The sequence below is a fragment of the Apostichopus japonicus genome, chromosome 3, assembly GCF_037975245.1.
Source record: "Apostichopus japonicus isolate 1M-3 chromosome 3, ASM3797524v1, whole genome shotgun sequence".
In the NCBI taxonomy this organism is placed as follows: Eukaryota; Metazoa; Echinodermata; class Holothuroidea; order Aspidochirotida; family Stichopodidae; genus Apostichopus; species Apostichopus japonicus.
Window position 1 is genome coordinate 9,261,846 of NC_092563.1, and position 26,694 is coordinate 9,288,539.

General features: G+C 38.3%; 3 protein-coding genes and 1 long non-coding RNA gene across 16 annotated transcripts in view; 2 read left to right on the forward strand and 2 right to left on the reverse strand.

The window, feature by feature from the left end:
- LOC139962402 (uncharacterized) overlaps positions 1 to 2,972 on the forward strand; it is a 67,055-nt gene extending 64,083 nt beyond the window's left edge. For all 11 annotated transcript variants that reach the window (XM_071962397.1, XM_071962387.1, XM_071962371.1 and 8 more), the window contains one exon: positions 89 to 2,972. In XM_071962397.1, the coding sequence (XP_071818498.1) occupies positions 89 to 99 (11 nt within the window). In that variant the 3' untranslated portion in view covers positions 100 to 2,972. The remainder of the gene's footprint in view (positions 1 to 88) is intronic.
- LOC139962558 (uncharacterized) overlaps positions 1 to 10,251 on the reverse strand; it is a 35,304-nt gene extending 25,053 nt beyond the window's left edge. For all 3 annotated transcript variants that reach the window (XR_011791266.1, XR_011791265.1, XR_011791264.1), the window contains exon 1: positions 9,457 to 10,251. This is a non-coding gene — a long non-coding RNA (uncharacterized lncRNA). The remainder of the gene's footprint in view (positions 1 to 9,456) is intronic.
- A 26-nt stretch (positions 10,252 to 10,277) lies between these two features.
- Positions 10,278 to 19,671, forward strand: LOC139962465 (transmembrane protein 143-like). Its single transcript, XM_071962446.1, has 5 exons — positions 10,278 to 10,386; positions 13,386 to 13,736; positions 14,374 to 14,568; positions 16,589 to 17,237; positions 19,009 to 19,671. The coding sequence occupies exons 1-5, from the start codon at positions 10,312 to 10,314 to the stop codon at positions 19,326 to 19,328; spliced, it is 1,590 nt and encodes a 529-aa protein (XP_071818547.1). The 5' UTR covers positions 10,278 to 10,311; the 3' UTR covers positions 19,329 to 19,671.
- A 2,693-nt stretch (positions 19,672 to 22,364) lies between these two features.
- The window catches only part of LOC139962460 (alanine aminotransferase 1-like), a 39,418-nt gene continuing 35,088 nt past the window's right edge, over positions 22,365 to 26,694 (reverse strand). The window contains exons 12-13 of the mRNA XM_071962432.1: positions 25,210 to 25,322; positions 22,365 to 24,159 (exon numbers count right to left, since the gene is read on the reverse strand). Coding sequence (XP_071818533.1) covers positions 24,066 to 24,159; positions 25,210 to 25,322 — 207 coding nt within the window. The 3' untranslated portion in view covers positions 22,365 to 24,065. The remainder of the gene's footprint in view (positions 24,160 to 25,209; positions 25,323 to 26,694) is intronic.

Below are 26,694 nucleotides of genomic sequence, written 5' to 3' on the forward strand. Positions count from 1 at the left end.
TAAGCAAGGCCTGGAGTTGAGAATTCTTACTGAAGTTTGAAAGGTTTATATTTATCACATTCAAAGCCAGACTTTCATTCTTTTTCAGGTGAACCTTAAGGAATGCTGGATGTGTGGCGACCTACTGGTGATTGTCAAGTATATGTCAGCCTGTACGTGGTTAACTTCAAAACTATGATAAAAAGTTGTCTATATTTTTATCAACTAATTTTGTTTTTCATCTTCTTTCACATATTGTTAACTAATGGCTTGGTTGTTTCCTTAATTTTTATTACTTGCCTTGTTTTCAAAACTTCAAATATGTGGTCGTACCACAATCTCGTTTGTGTTCACATTTGATCATCGGTCTGCTCCTGATCAGATAGCCGGCCATTGGGGATTATAACCAACAGGGAGTGAGTACTTTATTCATTGTATCATTCAGAGGTTTAGCGAATACTGTTATGCAGATAGACATTGTGCACTGTACATATTATGGATTCAGTACAGCATATATAAAATGATGGAGGAAGCAATCCCTTCTGTTAACTTACTTGAACTTTTTTTTTTCATCAGATACCCCCCTTGCTGCAAAAGCAATCAAATACAGGAACTCCTACCCATTTCTTCAAATTCAATACTTTTCCATTGCTCTGTAGTAGGGTTAGTAACAGTTCTAGGCCCATTTTAATCCCACTCATGATGGCCAAGACTTGCCTATAGAAAAACAGTCCTCCTCATATTCCCTCAAGCATTAATAATATGTTACTTGATAGCATAAACTACCCCAAGTACTGCCATTATGATTCTTCCTTAAGTGCAGCAAATTAATTGACCAGCCACCGTATGATTGTAAACACAAGTGCTCTAACGGCCAGCACTCCTGTGTGTGATGACAAGTTTGGCTTGACAACTGAAATAATACACTGTGTTTAATGATGAATTTATGGAGAGGAGCGTTCAGTATGGCTAGCTTTACCAACTTGGGTAGACATTCAATCTCCCCTGTTTTGGGCCAAAAACAGGGGACAAATATCTGGAATGCATTTTAGGAGGACTGTTTTTCTATAGACAGGCTTGACCATCATGTCAAAATTGATGCTGCCAGGTCAGTTAAAAATTAAATTCCAAATATAAAGGGAAATTTGAACAGCGATATAGCTGGTGACTTCCGGAAACAAGTTTATAGCTTCCATTGTTTTATGGCAATGGCAATGTTCAGTTTCATTAGCAAAACCTTTTTGAATTTGAAAATTGTGTATATACACAAAAACTCCAAAGTAAGGCTTGACAAACTTAGTATTTGTCTTTGTTAATCCACCTGAGTGAAAGAATTCTTTCAAGAACACTGTCGTGTTATGTGGAGGTCACAGATCCAAAAAACTATGAAAGGTATACAGTGTAACTCAAATGTTAACCCTGAATGAACTTTTATATCTCTTATATAGATTTCACCTTTATAGTAAGTGCACGAGCACAATTAACATGTTCTTTTATGTGGAGGTGAATGAAAGTCATACTTTGTTGCATATCTACCAAAATTTGGTTCAAGAACCCTACTGTACAGGTTTTATGGAAGTCTACAGAGGTCCAAAAAAATGAGAACTGAAAAAATATACAGCTTGGATAAAAACATCATTTGCCTTCACCATAAGCTTGAATATTGCTGATATTTTTGCCTCTATGTATAAGGCTGCTAACAATTCTATTGAAGAAGTCAATATAAAACTTACTTAATCATGTCTTACATTTCATTATTTGTTTTGTTAGTAGTAGCAAGAAATCTGTGAACTCTGCCATCCTTCACTATGTAACATTGAAATGAATATTTTGCTATGTTTTACTAAGAAAAATAGTGAGGACAGCCTGAAGAGTGAAATACCAATCATATAAACAATACTGTGAAGATTTTAGATGCAACAGTACAGCAAACTAATTAGAATGTACCAGGAAATCATTTATCTGGTGTCGCATAGCAAAATGGGATGCAAAGTTGTCCAAATGCTATGCATGTGCAAAGATATGCATAAATGGTTTTTGTACACATGAACCACAGTATAGCATAAGAGGCAAAGGTCAGAATTTCCTTCAAAATTGCTACACAAACTATGAACACTAAAATGATACCTTGTGTAAAAACATTCAGGGGTCATGTATAATCCTGGTGCACGTCTGGGTATGTGAAGGGTCAAAGGTCAAGTTACATCCATCTCTGAATATGACAACATCCATCAATAGCATCTTACAATTTAAACAAAACAAAAAGGGATTTAAAAAATTTAATATTTTCCTAATTCATTTTCATGGCATCACAAAATGACCCCATGTACAATGTTTCAATATCTCAGTCAGTATTAAAAAAAAGTGATTGGCAAGTTATACGCCCTCGTTTTCTGAGATTTACAGAGGTTTCCTTGAAATATAGGGATAATATATTTAGATCTTTGTTCTGATTTATCTTATGCAAGCTACATTTACATAATAGATCAATCTTTGAATTATTATTGATGATTTCCTTTTGATAATTAGTAATCATTTCCATTGCAATAGAGTTTAAAATGTTAAAGAAAATGTACGCCCTCCCAAACCCTACCCCTAGCATGACTACCCTTACCCAACCCCTTCCCCTACCCACCCTTACCCAATCCCTTTCCATCCTTACCACATCCCTACCCACACTTACCCCACCTCTACCAATGATCAATAGTGTAGACTATTGTTGCTGAACAGTCAAGTTTTATCAATAAGATTTATGAAAAGTCATTCCTAACTTTGGAAATACTTCTATCCAAAGTCTCTTTTTTTTTGTACTTCAGACTCATTTAATTTCAAAATATGCATTTTGTACATGGTGGTATTTTGCTGATACTTATATTTTGGTATTGAATCTTCTATTCTTTTGATGGTATATTAATTTAGAGTTCTTTGATCACTCTTGGATATTTTATTCAAGTGTGGCTTTAACTGTAATCTGTGAGAATAAAACTGTGGTAACCGGACTACAATGCTCTCCATTATTTCTTCTGTTGTTCTTAAATTAATAGCAGACAGTTTTTCGTGTCAATACATGTTCGCAAAAAAACATATTGCCAGATTGCTGTATGTCACAAGATACCCCGGTGCTCTCTTTAAAACAGTATCAATTACTAGCAAATGCCTAACACACTTAATAGCAGCAAATCACTATAGGACTAACCTAAAACTACAGACATCTTAGGATGCTCCATATTATGTAGATGAACCCTATTGGTTTGTTGGAGGTCAAGGGTCATATTATGTTATCAAAGGTCAAAAATTTGTAAACCTGATATCTCAAGCAAGGAATCTTGGCTGTATCTCATAATGAGTATGTGGAGGCTCCATGTTATCTAAATAAACCCTGTTGTTGTTTTTAGGTGATAAAGGTCATTCGGTTCATCCAAGGTCGATGTTTGGAAACCTTGTAATCATAATCTCTCGAGTAGGTCACTTGGGATGAATATCTAGCCGCATATGATGAAATTTCATAACGAGTACCAAAACCTTGTGTTTAAATAGCTTACTTATTGTGTCCATCTGGATGTGTCTATCAGCATCATTTCTAAGGTTATTTGCTATCGACCCATTTGCTGGATCCTGATATGAAAGTTGTCCAAGTTATCTATGTTAGTGGCTTAATTAGTATGCACTGCATCCCTCCTAGAACCTTGTTCACATTGTCAGCAAGCAAGGTTTAAACAACTAACTCTGTCAAGGGCACTGGCGGATCCAAGGGGGGGGGCAAGGGGGGCCATGCCCCCCCCCAAAGGTGAGGCAAAAAGTGTTTCCGAACATCCGCTAAATCGTATGATTGGAAATTAAAAAAATCGAGAGGATTAGCAGTGGTAGACTAATCTAAACCTGTTCGTTTTCTGGATTAAAATTAAATGCAGAGCTCCCAACTGACCCGCAATTCGCGGGAATTAGACCCGCATTCTAACACCCAAACCCGCTGACCCGCACAAGCGTCCGAAAAAAACCGCATTGTAATTGTCAAGTATACATAAATAAAATTTGCATCAAATTTTGACTTAGCAACCATCATTTCTTTCGCATTTAGCATAATAGAGTATAAAACCTCCTTTACAGCATCATTTGAACCTCAAATTAGCCTATATTTCTTTTCATTGGGGCGAGCAGCGAACATTTTCATGCCACGGGAAAGAATGAATTATCACCTGCTATTCAATTTATTGATGTTACACACAAAAAAATGCATATTTCTCAGAAAATTTTGGGTGACAAAAGCCTTTCTAAGTGCCACCATTTTACATGTAGACATCACCAGGATTCCAAAAAAATTCAAAAGGGGAGGGGGACATCCCCTCCCCTTATACCCCTCCCCAGGACGGCGATTCGTGACATGGACCAGCATTTGCCTTCTCAAGAGTTGGGAGCTATGTAAATGTATGAGCATGAGGATTTACAGTTTAACACCATTTTGCAGTTACAGGCTGGTTGTAAGAAATTTATAACCTATGAGAAATAAAATTTCTTGAGAAAGATGATCCCAACTTTGTTTTATAAATATTTTAGAAAATTACACCTGGGAAACATTTTTTAGAAGTAAATTAACATCACCATTGTACACTTTTGTCGCACCAAATTGCATCTGAGGGCATTTAGCAATAGAAAATTTTCCAAAGGGGAAGGGGGCACACCCTCCCCTTAGACCCCTCCCCCATATCACTCTAATGCCACTTTGGCCCCTCCCAAACAAAGGCCCTGGATCCGCCAGTGGTCAAGGGCACAATAAACAGTGCCGAAAAATAAGTAAAAGGTCTTCTTGAGGGTGTTAGGTGAAATAGGAAAGTTGGTTGATGTACTTCACTTGCCATTTTTTTTAAAAGCCAGGCTTCGTGTACTCTCTTTAGCAGATCTCAAAAAGTGAAGAGAGTAAGAAGGCATTAAACCCCGCCCTTCTTAGTCGTGTTCAAGGTCCTCCCCGAGCATAAATTGAAACAGTTGATTGATTCCAGAATATTCATGTTCTAGATATAATAATGAAGCAGCATGGCGTAAAAGGTTAAATGTGCTCGAGGTGGTACATGCACGTGCTTATCTAGAGGGCAATCCAAGGATTTGCATACCTCATCGCCAGCAAACTACACTTAGAATATAGCCTATACATTTGACCTTAGATAATAATAATAATAATAATCAGCAGTTATTTGCGACCACAAATGTGGGAGAAACCCGTAAGGGCTTATGGATTAACAAAACAAACTAAAAACAATTTTTAATAAACTATATGAACCTCTGGATACCATGATGATTATTCGTGCCTTTTTAACTTTATCATAACCCTTCTCGCAATTCAGTACGATTGCATATATATTATTCTATTAGTTGTATTATAATAGGATTTTGTGCAAACGCCAGCATGTATGTTAGCTTTTAAGACTTGTTAATGGTGGCATAGGCGTACGAGGCGGGGGGCAGGGGGCAGACTGACCCCCCCCCCCAAAAAAAAAAAAATTCGGGCAGCCTAAGAGGAGAAAAAAAAAAATATATATATATATATATATATATATATTGTACCTCCTTTTGTTCTTTGTACATTTTATCGATCCGTTCCATTTTGTGCTATTGAGTATGAAATTCTATGTCGTCACCTTGATGTTAAATGTTGTCAGGCAGTAAGTGACCTGTCAAGCATAGGCGTACGAGGCGGGGGTGGCAGGGGGCAGACTGCCCCCCCAATTTCCAGAGGACAAAAAATTCGGGCAAAAGTCCTGAAAAATTCGGGCAGCCTAAGAGGAGGAAAAAAAAAATATATATATATATATATATATATATATATATATATATATATAAATATGCAGTAGCTTGCCCGAATCTTTTTCAAATTTTTGCCCGACAATTCCATGATTTTCTTTATTTAGCATCATGATGCCCGAATATTTCCGTGTAACACCACCGTAAGCGCAGCTCATCTGGGCTACCAAGCTTTTTCACGATCAAATTTTTTTCTAACTAGTCAACTGTATACCTGGACATCCCCGACATGAGTGTATATAAGAAACATTTTCTTTTTCATGGATAGTGGGGGGGGGGGGGGTGGATTGCCTACAAGCCTAGAAGTACAGGTTTATCATATTCTTTGTTATATTTTATACTTTTTTGTGAGACAACTTGCAGTCTCACCCGACACAGCGACATTATCCCGCCTACATGTCGTTGAACAATGTATGTTTTTCTGGAGGTAGCTGAGTACTGTGTTAAAATAATAAATACGGTAACTAAATAGGAGCTTAAAAAATATACTGTCCTATTTTTCCCCTTCAAAGTGATGTTACCATTTTTTCTTGTTCTAATTTACCAAATTTTTGGAGAAGTGTGAATTTCTAAAACGTGAGATTATAAAATAAAGAATGTTTAGATGCAACTTGCAAGGCCTCAGAAGTGCCGTTTCCGGCAATCTGAGAGGCATTTTTTGCCAAAAATTTTCTTGTACACTACGCGCCAACCGATGGTGGCACTCCGCTTAGATAGTGTCACGGGAACTTTCGGGCACAAAAATGTCTGCCCCCCCCCCAAAAAAAAAATGAAATGGTCCCGTACGCCTATGAATGGTGGAGATCTTGCAAACGTCATTATTAAAGCCATATGACACCAAAAATTGTGCCCACGTTATCACTTTTATGTCCCAGCAGGTGCTATGATGACCTTTGCCACAATTTCAGTCTTGGTATGTCGTAGTCCAAGGAAAATTCAAAAGTAAAGTTGACATGTCAATTTCTTTTCATTTCTGCAGATATGTTTCTACAGCAATTCCGGTTTCAGTCACATAACAATACTCAACATTCGGTACTCCCTTTAGTGCTAAATTAATTGAGGGTCGGCCGGGTCGCGAATATTTTTTTCCCAAACTGAACTGACACTGAAATTATTTCCTCGATTCTGATTGGCTGATCAAAGCCGGAATGGTAGTCTGCGTTTATCAATGAATGTATGTGACACTGTTAGTGTTGGTCATACCAATCCTCATGGGCCGCATCATGTCAAAAATACGTGTGTAGGCCTTATATAGGCTAAGTTAGTATGTAGGCCTAAGTGTGCGTACATGTAGATACAATGTGAGGCTTCCAGTTATCAAGAGCTACTGTAAAGGCGGTACGGCCTATATTAGTGAATTTGAGATCTCGAACTAATACGAATACGTATATCAGGCGCAGCGGAACGGAAAAATTATTGGGGGGGCTAATGTGTGGAGACTATCTAAGCGGAGCGCCACCATCGGTTGGCGCGGAGCGTACAAGAAAATTTTGGGTTATTTCAAACCCCCAGATGGCCGGAAACGGCACTTCCCGTGTGTTTTATGCTGCGAATACCTAGCCCTAAAATATGGGTCTCAAGTCTGCAATTTCTCAGATTGCACGTAAAAGTCTGTAAAAACATTGTAATTTGTATATTCGATGGTGTTTAAGAGAGTAGCTATTATACTCGTAGTGTACTCGCAAAGACGTTTTTGAGTGTAGTAAGGGCAGTGGCGGAGCTAGGGGTATTGGTCGGGGGGGGGGGCAAGAATGGTCTGTAGGGGCGCTTTCGACACTATCTAAGCGGAGCGCCACCACAGGTTGGCGCGGAGCGTACAGAAAAATTTTGAGTAAAGATACTCCCTAGATTGCAGGAAATGACCCTTTCCGGGCCTTGCTAATTTGCAGATAAACGGAGAATAAATAGGCGTCGTCGCCATTTTGTCGGACAATTACACCAACAGAATATGACAAATGTCAATATGTATATGAGAGCGCAATAAAATAGTCAATAATAGCGAATAAGTAAAAAGTATAGTGAAAAGCTGAAAAGGGCGCCAGCAGTCCATTTGAGTCTGTCAGGGGGGGGGGGGATCCGCCCCTGACTGTTTATATGGACGCTCCGCCACTAAGTAAGGGGATGTTGGAGAACTGGCTGAAATGAGGCAAGTCATTGGCCTAAGACGAAGTCGTGTTACGCTTACTGGTACTCACACTCACTGCTTCCACTTTTCACGGGCGTGAAGACGCGGTTGGGGTGACAATGTGGTCTATAGCCATGGGACGGGCCGAGGGTCCCCCAGCAGTTACTAAAATTATTACACCTATATAGTATACGTGTGCATCGGACAGATCGACAAGTATGCATTGAAAAATGGGCAGATGCACGTTTCGGAGCCTTGGTAAATATTGGGGGGGCTTATCATGCATTTGCCCCCTCAACTTTTTCATTGGGGGGCTGAGCCCCCCAAAGCCCCCCCCCCCCCCGGTTCCGCCGCCACTGACGTATATACGGTTAATGCAGGCCTACTAGGTCACCATGTTCAAGAACTTCTAATGGTGCTGGTAAACATATGTGTTTCCGTACGTAGGCCTATAGGTTATAAGGCTATATACAACTAGTTAACAAGTCAAAAGACACAGACATATCGCCATATGCCATGTTTGTGTACACTCAATGGCTGACACACACTCACTCGCGCGTCTTCATGGCCAATGCATATTCGACTAGGCCTATCTAGATTCATTTACTGAATACATTTTGAATTTATGATTATAAAACTAAAAGTATCGCAACCCTGAATGTACACAAACACCTCGTACACACGTACATCGGCTACATGTATACAATTACAAATGCACTGTTTTATTGTGTTGTATACTATACACAGTACAATAGGCTACATTACATGTATGTGCTGTGTAGAGCGGAGTCAAGCGAGTAAAGAAACGATCGAGGACTGCCTATAATGGGCGCAGTAGTTGGGAATAGTTGCTTCACTATATACTTTCGTTCATATATACCTACCAAAAGTTCTGGGAAGTTGCTAATGTGAATATCTTAAAATTGTTCGGGTTGATCAAACTGATATCGACAGATTATGGAGGATCGATGTTGAAAACTAAAGTATATCACGTGCTCGCTGAGAACCAATCAGAATCGAGGAAATAATTTCAGTGTCAGTTCAGTTTGGGAAAAAAATATTCGCGGCCGGCAGGTTTCCGTATAGGTTTCCGTACGTATAGGTTATAAAGCTATATACAACTAGTTAACAAGTCAAAAGACACATGTCGTCAAATGAATTTTTTTTGTGTACACCATGGAGTGTGTACACTCACTGGCTGGCACAGACTCGCTCACCGTCTTCATGGCCACTGCACATTCGACTAGGCCTATCATGATTCATTGACTGAATACATTTTGAATTTATGATTATAAAACTAAAAGTATCGCAACTCCGAATGTACACAAACACCTCGTACATATGTACATCGGCTACATGTATACAATTACAAATGCACTGTGTTTTATTGTGTTGTATACTATACACAGTACAATAGGCTACATTACACGTGTTGTGTAAAGCGGAGTCAATCGAGCAAACAAACGATCGAGGACTGCCTATAATGGGCGCAGTAGTTGGCAATAGTTGCTTCATTGTGTTAAAAACACTATATACTTTCGTTCATATATACCTACCAAAAGTTCTGGAAAGTTGCTAATGTGAATATCTTGAATTTGTTCGTGTTCATTATACTGATATCGACAGAGTATGGAGGGGTCCATGTTGAATACTAAAGTATATCACGTGCTCGCTGAGAGCCAATAAGAACCGAGGAAATAATTTCAGTGTCAGTTCAGTTTGGGGAAAAAATATTCGCGGCCGGGTCCACAGTGCACGCAAGCCCAATCGTTGATGTTAATCCACTGCTTTATCAATTCTGGTGCACTGAAATCAGACGATCCAAGAAAATAATTAATGACTAAAATAATGAATGTTGGTGCACCTAATTGCACGGACTTCTTGCAAATCTCACATAATGTGCAACAAGCCAGCCACCAAAACGTTTCTAATTATTTATAATTTCCCCATTGACGTGAACAGCAAATTGTGAAACTACTGTGGTCTTCAAGTTGTGGAAGTTTTCACCAGGTTAAATGCTTCTCCCACAGTAAGTTATACAAGCGTTTACATTTCTGTGGCTACTCCTCATCGATATTTGATGCATTGACTATTGCAGAAACCTTCAATTTTCCGTCGTTTCATCTGCGAAATCCAACATTTTCCTGGTATCATGGCCATGTAGACTATAAATGCCCAACTTTTGTCAGCTCCAATTTTCATACCACACGTTTTTCAATCCGCCCACTGAGAAGGCCCATTCATGTTATGACATGTGTAGTAACAGTTCTAAACAGATGTTCTCCTGATTGCCACTTTTCCGAGTACATGAGAAAGGAAAACACTCTTGCGAATTGATCTTATAGGCTTTATAAATTTCAAAGTTATCTTTTTCTGATCCGCGCCCTCTATTCCCCAAAAAAGAAAAGAAAATGGCAGCCTCCTTTGGTAGGGTGGGTCGCCGTTTGGCTACAAGAACTGCATTCTCAATTCACTCTCAAAGAAAAGTATGTAGACATTACACAGCTCTTGAACATCATGAATGGTTTCAAAATCATAGATAAAGCAACATAGTTGCAGATTAATCATACTAAGTTATGTAGGACTAATGGGCTATGTATCCCTTGCTGTACTTAGGGCTAGCCTAACAATTAGGCTAGGCTAAGGTATGGCTAATGTACAGTATGGATGTAGTGCAGGTGGCCAGTACCGATCAGATAATATAATCTAGGCCTACACTCACAACATTTGAAGGTTCAAGTAATTTAATGCCCATAGGCCTAGGCTAGCACTTAGTGTTTTTAGGGTATATGTTACTTACTGTAGGCTAAATGTTAGAGCCAAACGTTTGGCCTAGCCTATGATGTGGTGTGCAAAGTTAAAAGGCATTGGAGACTCTCCCCAAACCGTGTGTGGCCATCTGAAAAAGTTAACTTTCTGTTGCTTGCAAGTGACCTTTTGTTTGTGTCGCTACAAAATGCAGACAGTAATGAAACGTGATACCTTGTTATCTTTAGCTGGACCTGAGATGTCCATCGCTGTATCGTTTCTACACTGTGCTGTGAGTATTGACCGCAGCTGTATGTACTGACTGTACACTAGTGTCTAAGTACAGACGGTAGCAAGCTGTGTGTGTATTTTCTGGGATCGATAGTGGTGTCTAACACTTCTGTTACACCTTATTCGAAACTAGGTCAGATTACCGGCATTAGACGTTTCTTTTTGCGCGAGTCTTGGCTTTAGCATAAGATTTAATGTTTGTAGCCCACAGTATGCACACAGTTAAATAGTCTAGTGATTGGTGTGGATGATGTACGAATCAAAGACATTACATTTAAAGCATGTTATTTCTCACAGCGTAGTCTAGGCTGGAAATTTTGGCAGCTACAGCAAGACAATTAGTTAGTAGTTAGCTGCAGAACTACTTGTACAGATGCTCTATGATACTGGTTAATACATTGTTGACAGGTTGTATGTCTGTACTACTCATTGTACAGTAGGGAGCTAGGCTGATTTGTTATTTGTGCCAGTATTGAGCTTGACTTAACATTGCATATACTGTAGGATGCCATTTGTCACAAGGAATGTATAATGTATAATTGTTCAAAAAATTAACATCACTCCGGCTGCCTTCATGTGTAAGAATACAAAAGGGCAACTTGCATAGTACCACAAGCAGGGACGTCGCTAGAGGGGGGGTGTGGGGGGTGTCTCACCCCCCCAATCTTGGTAAAAATGACGATAGTTGGAAAATTTGAGTGCGACAGTCGGAATTTCCGACTGTCGGAATTTCCGACTGTCGCCAGCTTCAATTCGGAATTTCCGACTGTCGCACTCTAATTTTTCTGACTGTCGCACTCTTATTTTGATATGTTCTGTAATTTGTGAGTGACATAGAATTTTCGATCAAAATTGACCTATAATCAGCCATATTTACCACGTTTTCCTCGTCACATTGAGAAATTGTATCTCGCGATCCTTATACTCCACCATACAAAACTTCGAATACTTTGAATACTCTAAAAAAAAAAAACACAACGTTCGCCAGCTTCAATTCGGATAATTTATGTATTAATTTTGCTATTGGGTGGGTCGACCCTGTTCGCTAGCTTCAAGTAAGTTCAGGCTATACCAGGGACGTAGCCAGGGGGAGCAGGTGAGCGACTGCTCCCCCCTTTGAGTGTCGAAAAAATGTTTAAAAACTGTTGTTTTTTTAGCATGGTATTTTGTCAGTGCTCTTTTGATCTTGAATACTCGTCAGCTCCGTTAACTCGATTATAATCGTAGTAACATTCATGCCTACTGATTCAACTACTTACTTAGTTTGGCAGATGCAATTAGCTTAATTAATCCTATAGCCTATTTCAAACCTACAATTGGCCACTGCGTAATAAAATACATATCTACCTAACCTCACTCGATGGAATGTCACGAACCGTATGTACAACGACGACGACAACGTGCGTTCTCATCCTTTCTATGATTCTTCCTACGTTGTTGCACGAACAGCATGTTATGAAGCTAAGCTAGCAATCGTACGTGATACGCACTTCCTATAAATAATTATTACACTGCTAATACACGGCGATAACGATTTTTTTTTAGGCCACTGCAAATCTGGCTGTCTTACAAAATATGAAAGTTTATATTGTCCATCAGTTAAGTTCGTCAAATGTATTAAAGTCCAGACATTGGACAATAAACAAGAATCATCCTTCTGAAAAAATTGTAAAAGAGCACTAAGTTTGTCCTTAGTTTGTCCTGATATATTATGTTAAAGAACGTGTAAAAGAATTCAAGCAGGAAACAAAATCTGCTGATAATATGATATCATATGATAATGATGAAACTGGCAACAAATTGCACCAGATCGCATCTAAGGACCTTCAATTGTTCAAAAATATCTCAAAGGGGAGGGGGACACCCCCTCCCCTTAGACCCCTCCCCCATATCAATCGCAAAAAAGTGCTCCCCCTTTCAAATTCCTGGCTACGCCGTTGGGATATACATTTTCTCTATGGTATACAATTAAAACACTCAATGCTAATCTACGGAAGTTTAAAAGTGCCATATCAACATAAGCAAAAACTTTGCCCCATAAGGTACAAATGTATCGAAAAAAGTTCGGAACAAAAGTGCAGTCGCGAAAGATGGGGTGTCTGACTGACACTGACCGTATCGTTGACGATTAGTGCGGGGGGGGGGGTACAAGGCAGCAGTCGGAACTTTCTAGCTCCAAAACCCATCCAGTTGGAATTTCAGCCACTACACCCCCCCAATCATCAGGCCTTAGCTACGTCCCTGACCACAAGATGCCTCTATTTTTGTGTCTTTGTATAATGTGATATACTTGTACAGAAACATACATCATTCCTTACATTAATTGCAAGAAAGTCAAAAACCTCTTGTCGGTACAGGTCTAATCTGCACAGACAATTTTTACATTGTGTCGATAAAGTTGGACCAGGGTACGCTTACAAAATTAATCACTGCTCTTTTTCAACAGCTCATCCCTAATTGCCAGTGTTGGCACAGGCTTCTCTCAGCATCATCTTCTGGATCAACAGAAGTGTCGGAGAAGCCAAAAGCTGAGACTCCGTCATCAGTTGCCAAAGGAGGGTTAATTCCGAAACCAGAAGTTGCTCAAGCTATTCAAGCAAAACCAGCTCTAGAACTGCCATCGGAGGAAGATGGATTTGTTGAAAGTTTCATCCCAATCTCCAGAAGGTCTTTGGTTCGAGAACTGATGCAGGACGATTTCCTCTCTCAGGATGAACAAAGACAATTTGAAAAGTTTGCCACGGCTCTGGACTCTGCTATCATTAACCAGTACCATGGAAATCTATCAGAACTCAAAGTGAGTTGTCTTTCTTTGGGAAAACATGTATCAGTACTTGGGATTTAATCTAGATTGCAATGGCTTGCTTTTGAAGTACTGTACCCTGTTGCAAATAGATTCAACTTCCCAATAGGTTTTTGAAAAGGTGTTATTAATATTGTATTGACAGTATCCTCAACACTAAATGACAATAATATCAGCACAGGTTCTTATATACCATAGGCTAGGCTAGCTTTATGAGCTATGCAAAGTGAGGTAGGTCTAATTGTTGATATTAATTTCGACAAGTGTAAACAGTCTATTTTAAGTTATTAAGTGGCATTAATGCCAGTATAGAGAAGAATTTACGTTGTACTGTAGCTGTCAAGGGTACCAGTGCATTTGGAAGGCGAAAGAAAACTTTGAATTTGGCAATTAGTCAAACAACAGAATAAAAACAAAGGTGAGGATTACGATATGATGCATAACGTTTTTTTTTTTAAATTTATTATTCATTTTACTTCAGTCTGGTAGTTCTATACTTTACTCTTCCAATCTCCTTTTTGTATTTGAAAACTTAACCAGAAATTCCTTTACTTAAAGCATTTGTAAAGTTTTTATAATTTTGGTTTGGGTTTATATAATTCCATTTCATCCCTTCTCTATCTTCAAACAGCAATTATTCGATGCAATAAATCCTGACAAGGATACAGTAACTTCTAGAAAGGTGCCTAAGAGAGAGATGAAGGACAGTGAGTTTTGGTTGCTACAGAAACTGGCTGCTCTCATGGAGAGAGCAAACTTTTACGAGCTTTCTGAGAGTGTTGTCAATAAGGCTCTGGATGAACATGAAGCTGGAGAAGGTGTAATGGTAATCAATTGAATAATTCAGTTTTCATTTTAGTAAGGAGTTTTTCCTTCGTCAACATGCTCTATTCTTAAGATTAAGTTTTAATATATATATAAATTAACGGTGCAAGCCTAAATGCTTTTTCATATTCAGCAAACATTGTGTGGCATTGAATTACTGTATTTGGTTTGAGCCTTTAATATCAAGCTATCAACATAGCAATATGCACATTTAGAAGCCTTATGATGAATAATTAAATTGATTTCATGGAGTTATGGTTTTAGTAGTATGTGTTAAACGTACAGACTTCCAAAGTTTTCTGTTTTAAGATGCAGCGATTGCGCACATGGTTTGGTGCCCTCTAAATGATCTTGATGATTGTACAGTAAATGATTGGCCCACAGCACAAGTAGGCTCTAAGTCTCATGCTGTAGAACAGACTCTTTACCGTAAAGGGATACATCTGTGGCTGTGTTGACAAAAGTGCTGGTAATAGCCCACATCTTGAGGTCAAAAACCACATCCTCATAGTCAACATCTTGAGGTCAAAAACCACATCCTCATATCAGTTTGTAGGGCAAAGATATGAATTTGTCAAATTTGGTGAATATTTTTGCGAATGCATCTGCCAGTAGAAGGTTGATTGATGTCATCATGGCAATGAGCTGCAAAAAGCTTTTTGTTTTGAATTATTTAAAACATTTATCCACAGAGGATGACAATATTTCTACAAAACAGCTACATTTCAAATGTTCAATTTATACAGAGAAAACATTTGCAGCTATATAGCAACAGTCTAAGCATATCACATTTCAAGGACAAACTGACAGTAAGATCATAATAGGTAAGTAACATTTTTGCAGAATATCTGCCAAGATGACATCACACCCCTCCTCCCTCTGTGATAAACCTCCTAAAGTAATTGGGTGAGGAGGGGGGGGGGGCAGGGCAGGTTGGCTAGAGTAGTAAAAATAAATTACATTATTCATGGAGCTACAACCACAGTCAACCATACCTTACAATAGGAACAAGATATTGAGATTGGATTTTTAGCTAACTGTGGAATATTCTTCTTCCAGTGTTGCATTGTCTGCAAGTGGATTATCCCTTTAAAAAACTGCTCTTTCAGTTGAGATGTAACCTCAAACCATTCAGCCTCATGTTACGTTTCTTATGTGGTTGATCAAATAATAATATATTTACAGTGGATCATAATATAGCACCAACTTAGAAACAAGAGGTAGCTGCCGTAGGCGCATCACAAAACAAGTCAAACAACATCACAATCAAATGAAGAAGTTAAAGAGATGAGTCTTTAGGTAACTCTCTCGTTGCTGTTGCTGTACTCAGATCCGTGCATGGTGCAGCATTATTTTTTAATGCAACAGTCTATGTATAGTTGTGCTTGATCATCATCATATAAATGACAATGCAGGCAGCCACCCAGCTTTCACTTAAAGGCATTGAAGACTCAAGCACAAAGAAACGTCTCATGCCGGTAATCTGACCTAGTTTCGAATGAGGTGTAACAGAAGTGTTAGACACCACCATCGATCCCAGAAAATACACACACAGTTTGCTACCGTCGGTAATTAGACACTAGTGCACAGTCAATACCTGCAGCTACGGTCAATACCCACAACACATAGTGTGCATAGCAGCGATGAACATCTCAGGTCCAGATAAAAGATAACAAGGTATCACGTTCATTACTGTCTGCATTTTGTAGGGACACAAAAAAAAACTTCACTTGCAAGCAATGGAAAGTTAACTTTTTCAGATGGCGGCACGCGGTTTGGGGCGAGTCTTCAATGCCTTTAATAGTGTGTCTGGTTAATGCCTTCATTGCTGATATGGAAGCCAGTCAATTGATAATCATAAAATGAGATCTGTTGATACACACGCATAAGGAATAACATTTCATGTAAGGTAGGCTACTGTAGGTAGCTCATGTAATTTACTCAATCAAATAACATTTTTTCTATTGCATTGCTTGAATGTGATTTGAACTATTGTACCTACCCGTATGTATTCTCCTCAGGTAAGTGTGAACAGGACTAACTACGATGTACTTCGTTTCTGGGCACTGGGTAGAGAGATACCAGAGCAACGAGAACCTTGGTACAAGCAAGTACCGATGTCCCTGTTCTACTGGGCTACCAAGAGGAGTGCGCCCCCACCTCAGAAATATTACAAGAGAGTCGTCGTGGCCGTCAGGCCCAAAGGTCAGGATAAACTCTCTCTCAAGATGTTTAAAGAGGTACCTGCCTCCGCTCTAGAACAGCTACTGCCAGACGGTAAAATACGAATGTCGAAATTTGATCAGGGACTCATAGCAACAAGCGTCGGTGTCGGCAGCCTGACGCTGCTCGTCAAGGCGGTCTCTTCATTAGCGGACATACAACTGAAATGGACTCTAATCGTAGCCGGAGTGACCGGCCTGGCGGGGTTGAGATTTTGGAACAGCTACAAGAATAGGAGGGTTAAGTACCTGATGCAACTCTCAAGGACACTGTATTACAAGAACGTAGCCAATAACCGAGGATTACTGGCCCTGTTGGTGGATAGAGCCCAGGATGAGAGTTTCAAGGAGGCTCTGATTATGTACACCTTCCTGCTCAGTCATAGAAGGCCCTCCTCCACAGAACCCCTGACAGCAGAGAAGAGTGGCAGCCAATCACAGTTACTCGGTAAATATTGCAATTCTTCTCGATTTTGAAAAGGGATTTATAATTCCTTTATTTTTTATATCGCCAATTGTGTAAAATGGGAAAGGAAGTCTCCTATAGAGTCTTAAAAGGCTTAACAAAGTAGGAGACTCCCTGGAAGAAAAGAAAAAAAAAAGGAAATTTATCAAAGGAAATGTTTTGCCTGTCTTGGTTTGAGCGGTGCCTGATATGTAGACAAGAGATTTCCATTTGTTCCTTGGATTTTTGGAATTGCTTATTGCTTATAGAATAGAATTTTGTACTAAATTCTTATGAGTTGCAGTGATGATTTGTCACCAGAAAGTTTAAGTGACTTCAAAGTCAGTGAATAGCTTTTAGCCTTTAGAAAGACAAGTATTTAAAAGATTGCCTGTTCAATTCTGCTGATATCCAATGACATGTCATCTACAGTATAGTGGTTCCTGTTTATCCACGTGTTCCACATGTTCACCTACAGCAAAACGTGCATTATATAGAATGTCTTGAACAAGTTGGAGTAAAACTCAGTTCAATGTTTTGATCACCCTGAGAATGGTACAGTAGTGTACTGTAGTTAGACTGGCAGACTGAAGTTTGTCTATAGAGATTCACAATACAACATCTCAACTCCATTGATCATGTTATAGTTTAGCTAACTGTTGAAGAGAGTTCCAGCAAGCATACTGGCTGTCCAATAGATGTTATAATGGATGTTTGTTCCTCTCCATCCTCAATCCCTTACATTTGCATTTAATGCTGTCTTTTGCTACAATGCAGTCTTACAGTACTTAGCTCCACAGCCATAGGATAGACCAAGCAATATACTACTCTAGTCCACCAATATCATAGCAGGAATAAAGAAAAATATCCGTTCCCATTTATTGGTCAGTGATTCAACATTAGCAAGGTGTTGGTAAAACCTTTCAAATACTCTTCCACACTCTCTGTTGGCTGTTTGAGGCAGTGTCTGTTTGACTTGGTCCATTAATACTCTTTGTTATGAGTCCAAGCTTTGTAAACATTTTGCCTGTCCCATCATAAAGAAAGACTCAATTTTGAGCACACAATATTGATTCCATTAAATCTCTTCTGCATTTTTTAGTGCAAAACCATTGGTACCATTCATTATTGTGTAATATTGTATTGTATTATGCTGTGAGATTTGTCTATGGTTATGTACAGTTACAGCAAATTAGTACTTAAAATTAATACTAAAAATAAATACCAGCTAACCATTCATTATTGTGTAATATTGTATTGTATTATGCTGTGAGATTTGTCTATGTTTATGTACATTTATTATGTACAGTTACAGCAAATTTAATACACAAGTTATGCAGATAAGAGTAAATGCCAAAGCACTGTCAAATTAGTTTATGGTAGACACCACATTGTGCACAGAACTACAACTGTACTGTACTGTAACAAACTACAATGTACTGTAGGACGGGTAGCATGAATTTCAATTTTTTTTTCTTATCCGGCCTGAAAACCTGTTGTATTGGAGTGTCTGGATAATCCAGTTTTCACCGTAATTATAATTTTGTATAAATATGCCTGTAAACCTATCAGCCTCGAACCGGTACCTTCATAACAATACCAAATATTCCACAGATTCGGTTGGAACTTGCAAACTGGAAACCTTACACAGTGTAAACTCAGTAATGTTACAAAGATAGGGTCAAGTCTGCTTTCGTGTGTTTTGGAAGGAGCAAATAATTAGTTTTTAGCTGTTCTTTGTGTGACTATAGCCCTTTTATCTTCATCTGTCTAGGTGGTATTCGATCCTCCATCCTCGAGAGAAATGTCGAGCGCTGGGTAAAGAGCAAGACCAACGCCGACGTAGAGTTTGATACTTCAGCAGCCTCGGAGCTTCTCAAGGAATTTGGCATCCTCCATGTAGATGAAGAAGATGCCAATGCCGTGGTACCACTCGCGAGTGCCATCCTCAGCCTCCCATACCAGGCGCCCTCTATCATCAGTCGGACGGAAGATGTTGTAGATTTAGAGGAAGGCTACGATAGAGTTTACATGGAACAAGAAGAGATGTACCACAAAGATGAGAAGAAACAGAAGAGGCACGGATGGTCGTAGTCTCTGAGGTGTCTGGTATGAAGCTAAAGGTGACCGGTTTTAAGCGACCACCGAAAATATCATACACTGCTTGTCAAATGGGCTTGCATCAGCTTTGCATCCTTTGAAGTTTCAAACTGCTTGAAATGAAATGTGCTTAAAATCTGTTGAAAGAATGTTTGCTTGACCTAACTTGGATGAAATCGGAATGACTATGAAGCAAGGATGTCGTCTGAAATCTGTACTGAAACGCTTTGCAATTTCTCATTTCTACTAATTGAAAATGAGCATAACTGTCTGTATGCTGCATTAACTTTTTAAATTATTTAACATTGAGCCCTGTAGAACGGAAGCTACAAGCAAACCTATGAAAGTGGAAATTGTTTGTTGTTCCTTCAATCAGATATTTGGTTTATCTTGAAACTGGATAGTTTTAAAATAGATTTTAAACAGTTTTTTCTTGTAATGGGATTTTTTTAATAATCAGTTAGAGTGTACATATGAAATATTTGGCAACCTTGCAATGTTCCAGTGAGCATGTACAGTATTCTTGTGTGTGTTGGTGTGTGCATGCATGTATGTGTGTTGTTGTTTGCTGTGGGTTGGGTGGTTCACTTTGTCATGTTGATGTGATGCCTTTGAACACATAGCCCAAAGCTCTTTCTGTGCTTTCCTTTAATATGAAGGTTAGGAAAAGCTCAATCATAAAATAATGAATTAATGCTTCAAACTTGGACAAATACAGTAAGCAGGTGGTCTGCTTAAGGTAGCATACGCCCATTAAAAGCCTCATTGACTTACACACTAAATCACAAAAGTAATGTCTTCTCTAAGTCTAGATAGAAGTTTTCACTGGCTAAACGCTACCCATCACTGGATAGCTGACAAGTTGTCCTTTCATGGCTCCATCAATTTTCCGTACCATGACAGCGCACATTTTTTGCTATCTGAACCAGAAGTTTTTGTCACTTGTAAACAAACCTCTTCACTCAGTAGTAAACAATTTTCCTACGCTGCTCCTGGGAGGCCTAATGGGGTCTAAAATTGCCTCAATTTACCCAATTTTCTCACCACATGTACTTCCATTCATGCTCTTCAACATGCAAGCCACAAAAAACTAGATCATGATTGATAACAGGTCAAAATAGATGTTCTCCTGGTGCTTTTTGGCACTTTTCATGAGGGAGAACAATCGAGCGGATGGATATAGACTCTAATAGGCGTATGCCACCTTAAACAGCAGATATCCACCATGTTGAGTACAAGAACCTTGTTGTATTTTGCAGAGGTCAAAGGTCATGTAAGATCAGAAGTATGAAAACTTATAACTCCAAATGTCAGTTGGATGAACACCATACTGCAGTGTGTTGATCCACCATATTGAGTACACGCACCCTATTGTTTCTGCAGTGGTCAAAGGTCATTTGATATCAGCAGAAGTCAACAGTCTAAAAACCTGTAAACCAGGTACCTCAAAACTTGAAAAGTCCCACTTGGTGCGTAAATCCACCTTATTAAGTGTAATGTCTAGAGGTGCACAGTTTTACATTAAATGTTCTCATACTGTAAAATTGGGCCATGAATCACTATAAAGCCCGTTGGCCGTATGGTTCTTACCATTATCTAGACTGGATGATTCAGTTTGACCTATATCTGTTTTGTTAACTTGTGTAAGGCACGAATACCTTCAGATTGAAGCAGCAGTTTCTCTCTATTTTAATTCCTTTTTTTTTGGAAGTGCCTGAAGCCCATTATTAGGAAAAGAATGAATTCCATTCATAACTAGTGCATATTTTAGCCCAACCACCCTGCAATTCATCTTCAACTTGTTCTCATACTCTCTCATCAGGATTTCCTTTTTCAATGGTCAGAGAATGTTTGGGGCAGAGCTATCCAGTCCATAGTTGTCTTCAATTTCTATCTTTCATGTCTTTGCTTGGTTGTTTGTAGTTCGTAGCAACGTTCCATTGGATACTGGCCAAGTTTCATTCAGTACAACACAGAATTGAATTGCAATAGGAAAGGGATTTCAAGCCAAACTAAAATCATTTTTCTGTATCCTGTTTGCATTCAGATGTCCCCGATCAAATCAACAACGGAATGTCGAACGGATAATTAAAAACAAATTTTGAAGGAGCAAAAGTCAAACTTGTTTGCTGATTATCTAATATTTTGTTATCAACAGATAATTACAACAGGGGTATGAACTTTAGTATGTATGTATTCAAAGTATTAACTGCTAGATATGTTGAAACCTTTGCAAAACATGAAAGAGAACGTGAGTCAGTTACCTCAAGATGATGCAAGCTTGTTTCGATTGTGATCAGTGTCATGCAAGGATGACACGTTTTGAGCTGCGTGATGATATTTATTATCAGATGGCTACGAAAGTTGAAATACAATATCAAGATTTATTAATACTTCATTCCGTTCGTCTTTTCTGTATTCATTGTTAGTATTTTGGGGACTAGTAGATGGGTTGTAAGCCAATTATCATATCATTGCCAGTTAGTTTGTGATGCCTTGTTTTCATGTAAATGCTGCTAAGATGGTCACAAACTTAATGGAATCCAGCTTGACTTTTCCATTTCTGAATATTTCTTAAGAATCGCTCTATATTAAGTGTAGTTCTACTGCCACATTAACAGCCTCTGGGGCTTAAAAGCATAGTATGCTTTATCCCCTCACAGAACCCTTATAAAGGTTTGCCAGCACAACTCTAAAAGATAGTTGACAGTGGCAGTCATAAGGGGGAGGAGGGGGGGGGGGAGGAGTGCCCCTCAAACAATAAAGGCGAGCTATGTGCCTGATAGTTGGTATGACCTATCCCACCCCCTCCCATGGTATGTCTTGGCCTCTGCAGCTTGGGGCCAGTAGATTGTTACGACTGTTTCACAGGTTGTCCATTTCTAAATATAATATCATACACTACAATTTGATGAGACTGAATATTCAAGCTACTAACACCATCTACTGCAAGGGTGACGTGCAGAGACAATTAATAGCACATGAATGGGAAACACAATGTATCATATAATGACGAAATAATACAAGTCATTGATTTACATATTTTATATTTTAAGACTCCCAATAAGAAATACCAATCCTCACATAAGGAAGTTTATTTTACAGAGTATCATATCATAGGGTGATACTTAAATGGTCGATGATGCCACTGGTATTAAAAAAAGAAGAAAATGGCACATCTCAAAAGGCTTTTTGTTTACGATATATTTGTCATTACAGCAGTAAAACTGAAACCCTTTTCTATTATACCCTCCAACATTTCCGATTGCCTACATTTACTATTTGTTAGTATGAGACCAAAACATGGGCGAGCTCATTCCATACTCCAAATAATACAAGGCTTTGCAACACATGTTAAACAGAAAAAAAGGCCCCTGCCTTCTTAATCTTTTATTTCATAGAAATAATCAGTGATAGCTAGAGTATCATCCAGCCAATGTGAAGGATTGACCTGTAACAGACCATCTGGCCGAGCAGATTATCACAAATTACAACGAGCTAGGTTTTAGATTTGTTGTTAATCATGTACTCATATAAAGAGTACATGCATGATATGGCAATCTATGAAAATCCTCGGCCATAACTTGTTCTCCTTCAAAAGGGAAATTACCAGGAATCAAGTACGCATTAATATCCAAACTATTTTTTATATTATTACATGACAACAAAACAGTGATATACATCTCTACTGATAGTCACTATGTGTTCTTCACTATGTGTTCTTCACTATGTGTTCAACAGTGCACAAAATCTTGAGCTGTAGTTTATTACTGAAGGCAAACAAATGGAATGAATTATTGCAAATGTAGAGAACAAGGCTGAATTATTCATACTCAAAGTCACTGATTTTTTCTCTAAAGAGACCTGGCTCTCCATGTGTTATATGCTACCATACAGAGAAGATATACAACATCATAATGAAAACAAAGGCAATATGTATCCCTTACATAACTGAATTAAGCGTCAAGCAACTTCTGCTGACAGGGCAAGAAAATGAAAGAAAAGTAATTCGTACGAACGAACTTAAACTTACGTAGCACCAATTACTTCTAAGAGAAAAGCAGTACAGATCAATATTTTTACTCAGCTTATGCTGACGAGAAATGCAGTAAGAATGAAAATCCTCCCATGTAAATTGCTTGGCCTCTGATGACACATCCAACAAAGTGAATTCCTCCAGTAAGTACATTAACAAATGAAAATCAGCAGTTAGAAGAGAGACATTATGAATTTATTATAATTTATGATTCCCTCCCATTCCCCGGCCCTCAACCAACTAAGGGACAGCAAATGACATTTATGGTAAGCGTTTTCTTTTCCTCTAACACTGGACTCAAAGGTTATCCTGCAAAAATTTATCAATTCTAGATATCTATGCATGTACCTTTCTGGCCACTAGCTGGACACACACATCTCCCCATAGTGATAATTGAAGTTGAGCAATGTGTTCACTTCAGTCAACAAATGGCAGTAACAATGTGTTTGTTTACCACCTCTTGCAGAAATGAACCTTTCGAGTATCTTCTAATTTATAATAAATTTTGGTTAAAATGTTTTAATGTAAACAATGCTCAAACAATTTTCTACTCCACTTTATAGGTCATAGTTTAAATATAATAAGTCATAGTTGAATGATAATAGCATCTGATGATAAGACTTTAGCAACAAATCCAGGGTTAAAAATTAATGATGTAGTCTGCTTTACACAGTTTAGTATAAAACTACCTTTCCCTAATCACTGTATGTCTCCATGAACTTTGTGTGGAACTTCTTGAACCTGTCCATGACTTCTTTAATCTTGTCCACAGGGGGAAGAATTGTCATTCTGTGAAAAAAATATGATATACATTGTTGAATGTTTGAATAAAATCTGCACATGAGATCCTAATTCCATCCGTGTCCCACTTTGCATCCCTCAGGTGACTGCCATGAAAAAGATAGTGTTATATTCCAAAGACACAAATAAAATCACCAACCCACCCGGCCCACCCCAGTTTCATGTAGTACTGTCTCATAGTTTTGCTGTAAGTTTACATGCCCCTTTAAGGAAAAATGCTACCTAACATAGTCAGGTTTCATTCAGATATTGCATTTATTTTACACAATAAACAGGTGAGTATTAAAGCTATACCATTAGTCTCGTGCATAACTGTTAATTCTTTAAAAGAAGTAAAGAATTCTTTAAAAAGTTAGCCTTCAACACACACATATATCAGCATTCTAGATCCAGGTTAGGCCCTGGGGACTACTATTCCACCAGGATCTCGATTTTCTGAAGTATATTATGAAACTGAGGTTAATGTATCCTGCATCCCATTAAACCCTGTGTCCTCTAGTTGGACCCAGTTCCTCTAGTTGGACCCAGGCCCTGGGTCCTCTAGTTGGACCCAGGTCCTCTAGTTGGACCCAGGTCCTCTAGTTGGACCCAGGTCCTCTAGTTGGACCCAGGTCCTGGGTCCAATCCCTCATCACCCCTCTTCCCTCAAGCCATCCACATCATTTGTGCTTAGGACTAACCTTACCTGACTAGTTCCAGTTTACAGTTATTATCTTCAAAAGGAAAATTACTTCTAATACTAAAAAAAAATTACTAAAAAAATAAATGAAACAAATTACTAAATAAAAATTGCAAATAATTGAAGCATTCATCATTAATCGACCACAGAGACTTCTTATGACTGCAGAATTACAGTAGTAGTTTTATCCTTTATCGACACACCCTGGAAGCTTGTCTCACTCTCTGGTTGTTTTGTTAAATGGAACAAGCAGACTACATTTTCAGCTACTGTAATTCTTCCTTGATTGGGAGGACTATCTGACGACGAGATTGCTGAAAAGGTGACCCGAACAATGCGACCCTTAAAATCACTCTCACCTGAAATGGAAAGTGCCCTCTCTCTGTCCAAATCCACTGCCAGGTACAATGCAAACGCCCGCCTCCTCTAAGAAGTGTGTTGCATAAAAGGCATCGGGGGACAGATTTTGTTTCTGCAAAAAGAAAACAACAGATTAAACATACTAAATAAATATATAAATACGTCATAAATCACAAAAAGGATCAAAGCGCTTCACCAAAAAAAAAAAAAAAAAAAAAAAGATAAAAAGGAAATAAATACAGTGAAAACAAATGATAATCTAATTAAAATAATCCTAAAGTACCAACACAAAAAAGTAAAAAACAATAAGAGGTAATTAAAAATACTGAATATTAAACAAAATTCAAAAAACATAATGTTGTCTAGATAAAGATTTAATACATTGCACTTAGTGTATTAAAAAGCAAAAAACTGTAACAAAAAATCAAAACTCCTTGGCTAACTACATATGTATGTATGTATGTATGTATGTATGTACAGTATGTATTTAAGATCCTCCTGCAAGTAGGAACTCGCGAAGAAGCCTCATTGGCTTATCAAAGCCGCAAGCTGACTTAAGTCAGTCTCTTACATTCATATTTAACGTCCATGATTATGAATTGTCAACAACTCTGTAACTGGACGACATACATTAATCTTGGAGTGACTCTATCTCGGGACCTTATGATTAAAAGGCACCGGCGTTAACCACTGAGCTAACACTCTAATATCATACAAGTATGAGGCCGAAAATAGAAAGACGGAGGTTCTCGTCCAAATCGTTCCATAATGTCAGGAAACAGGAGAGGTATCAGTTTGTCTATTCAGCATGTAAGTTGACAGTCCAAATATTCTCCTGTTTTAGTCTAAGTTTGACCTTTGCCTTGAGGTACAAATCAACACATTATACTGTATAGTGTAGTTCTGAGATGATATATTCAAATCGTGTTTAAATTGTATAAATTTGCCCACCCCCTCACCCCCCAAAATAAAATTAAAATAAATAAGAGAAGCATGTGGGACTTAAAAATGATGCAGATGGGACAAACAATTGTGTCATTTCTTTTTAATTTGGCTGACCAAAGGTAAAACCGAGTATTATCAGCATTACCATATGCTGGGTCTACCATCAACTTTTGTAAATAATCGGAATATATTCATTTATTTGTTGCAGTGTTATATAGCAAAATGCTATACAAAAAATTTGGGTTATCTCTTGCGAAAAGAGTTGGTAGGTAAACAACGAAACTTTAGTTATCGGTATCTTCTTTCAAGGCTGACTGACAGGAAAACAGTATATTCCCTCTACATTTTAAATATCAATTTAACGAGGCAAATTGAGCCATTGCAACCTGTTAATGTACATCCATGCTGCTATGAGGATATGACGATATCAATAAGGAAAGTAATAATAAATAAATTAAATTAAATAAAAAAATTTTTAAAAAAATTAAAAAATAATAAATAAGTAAAATTAATACAAAATCATTAATAATAAATAATAA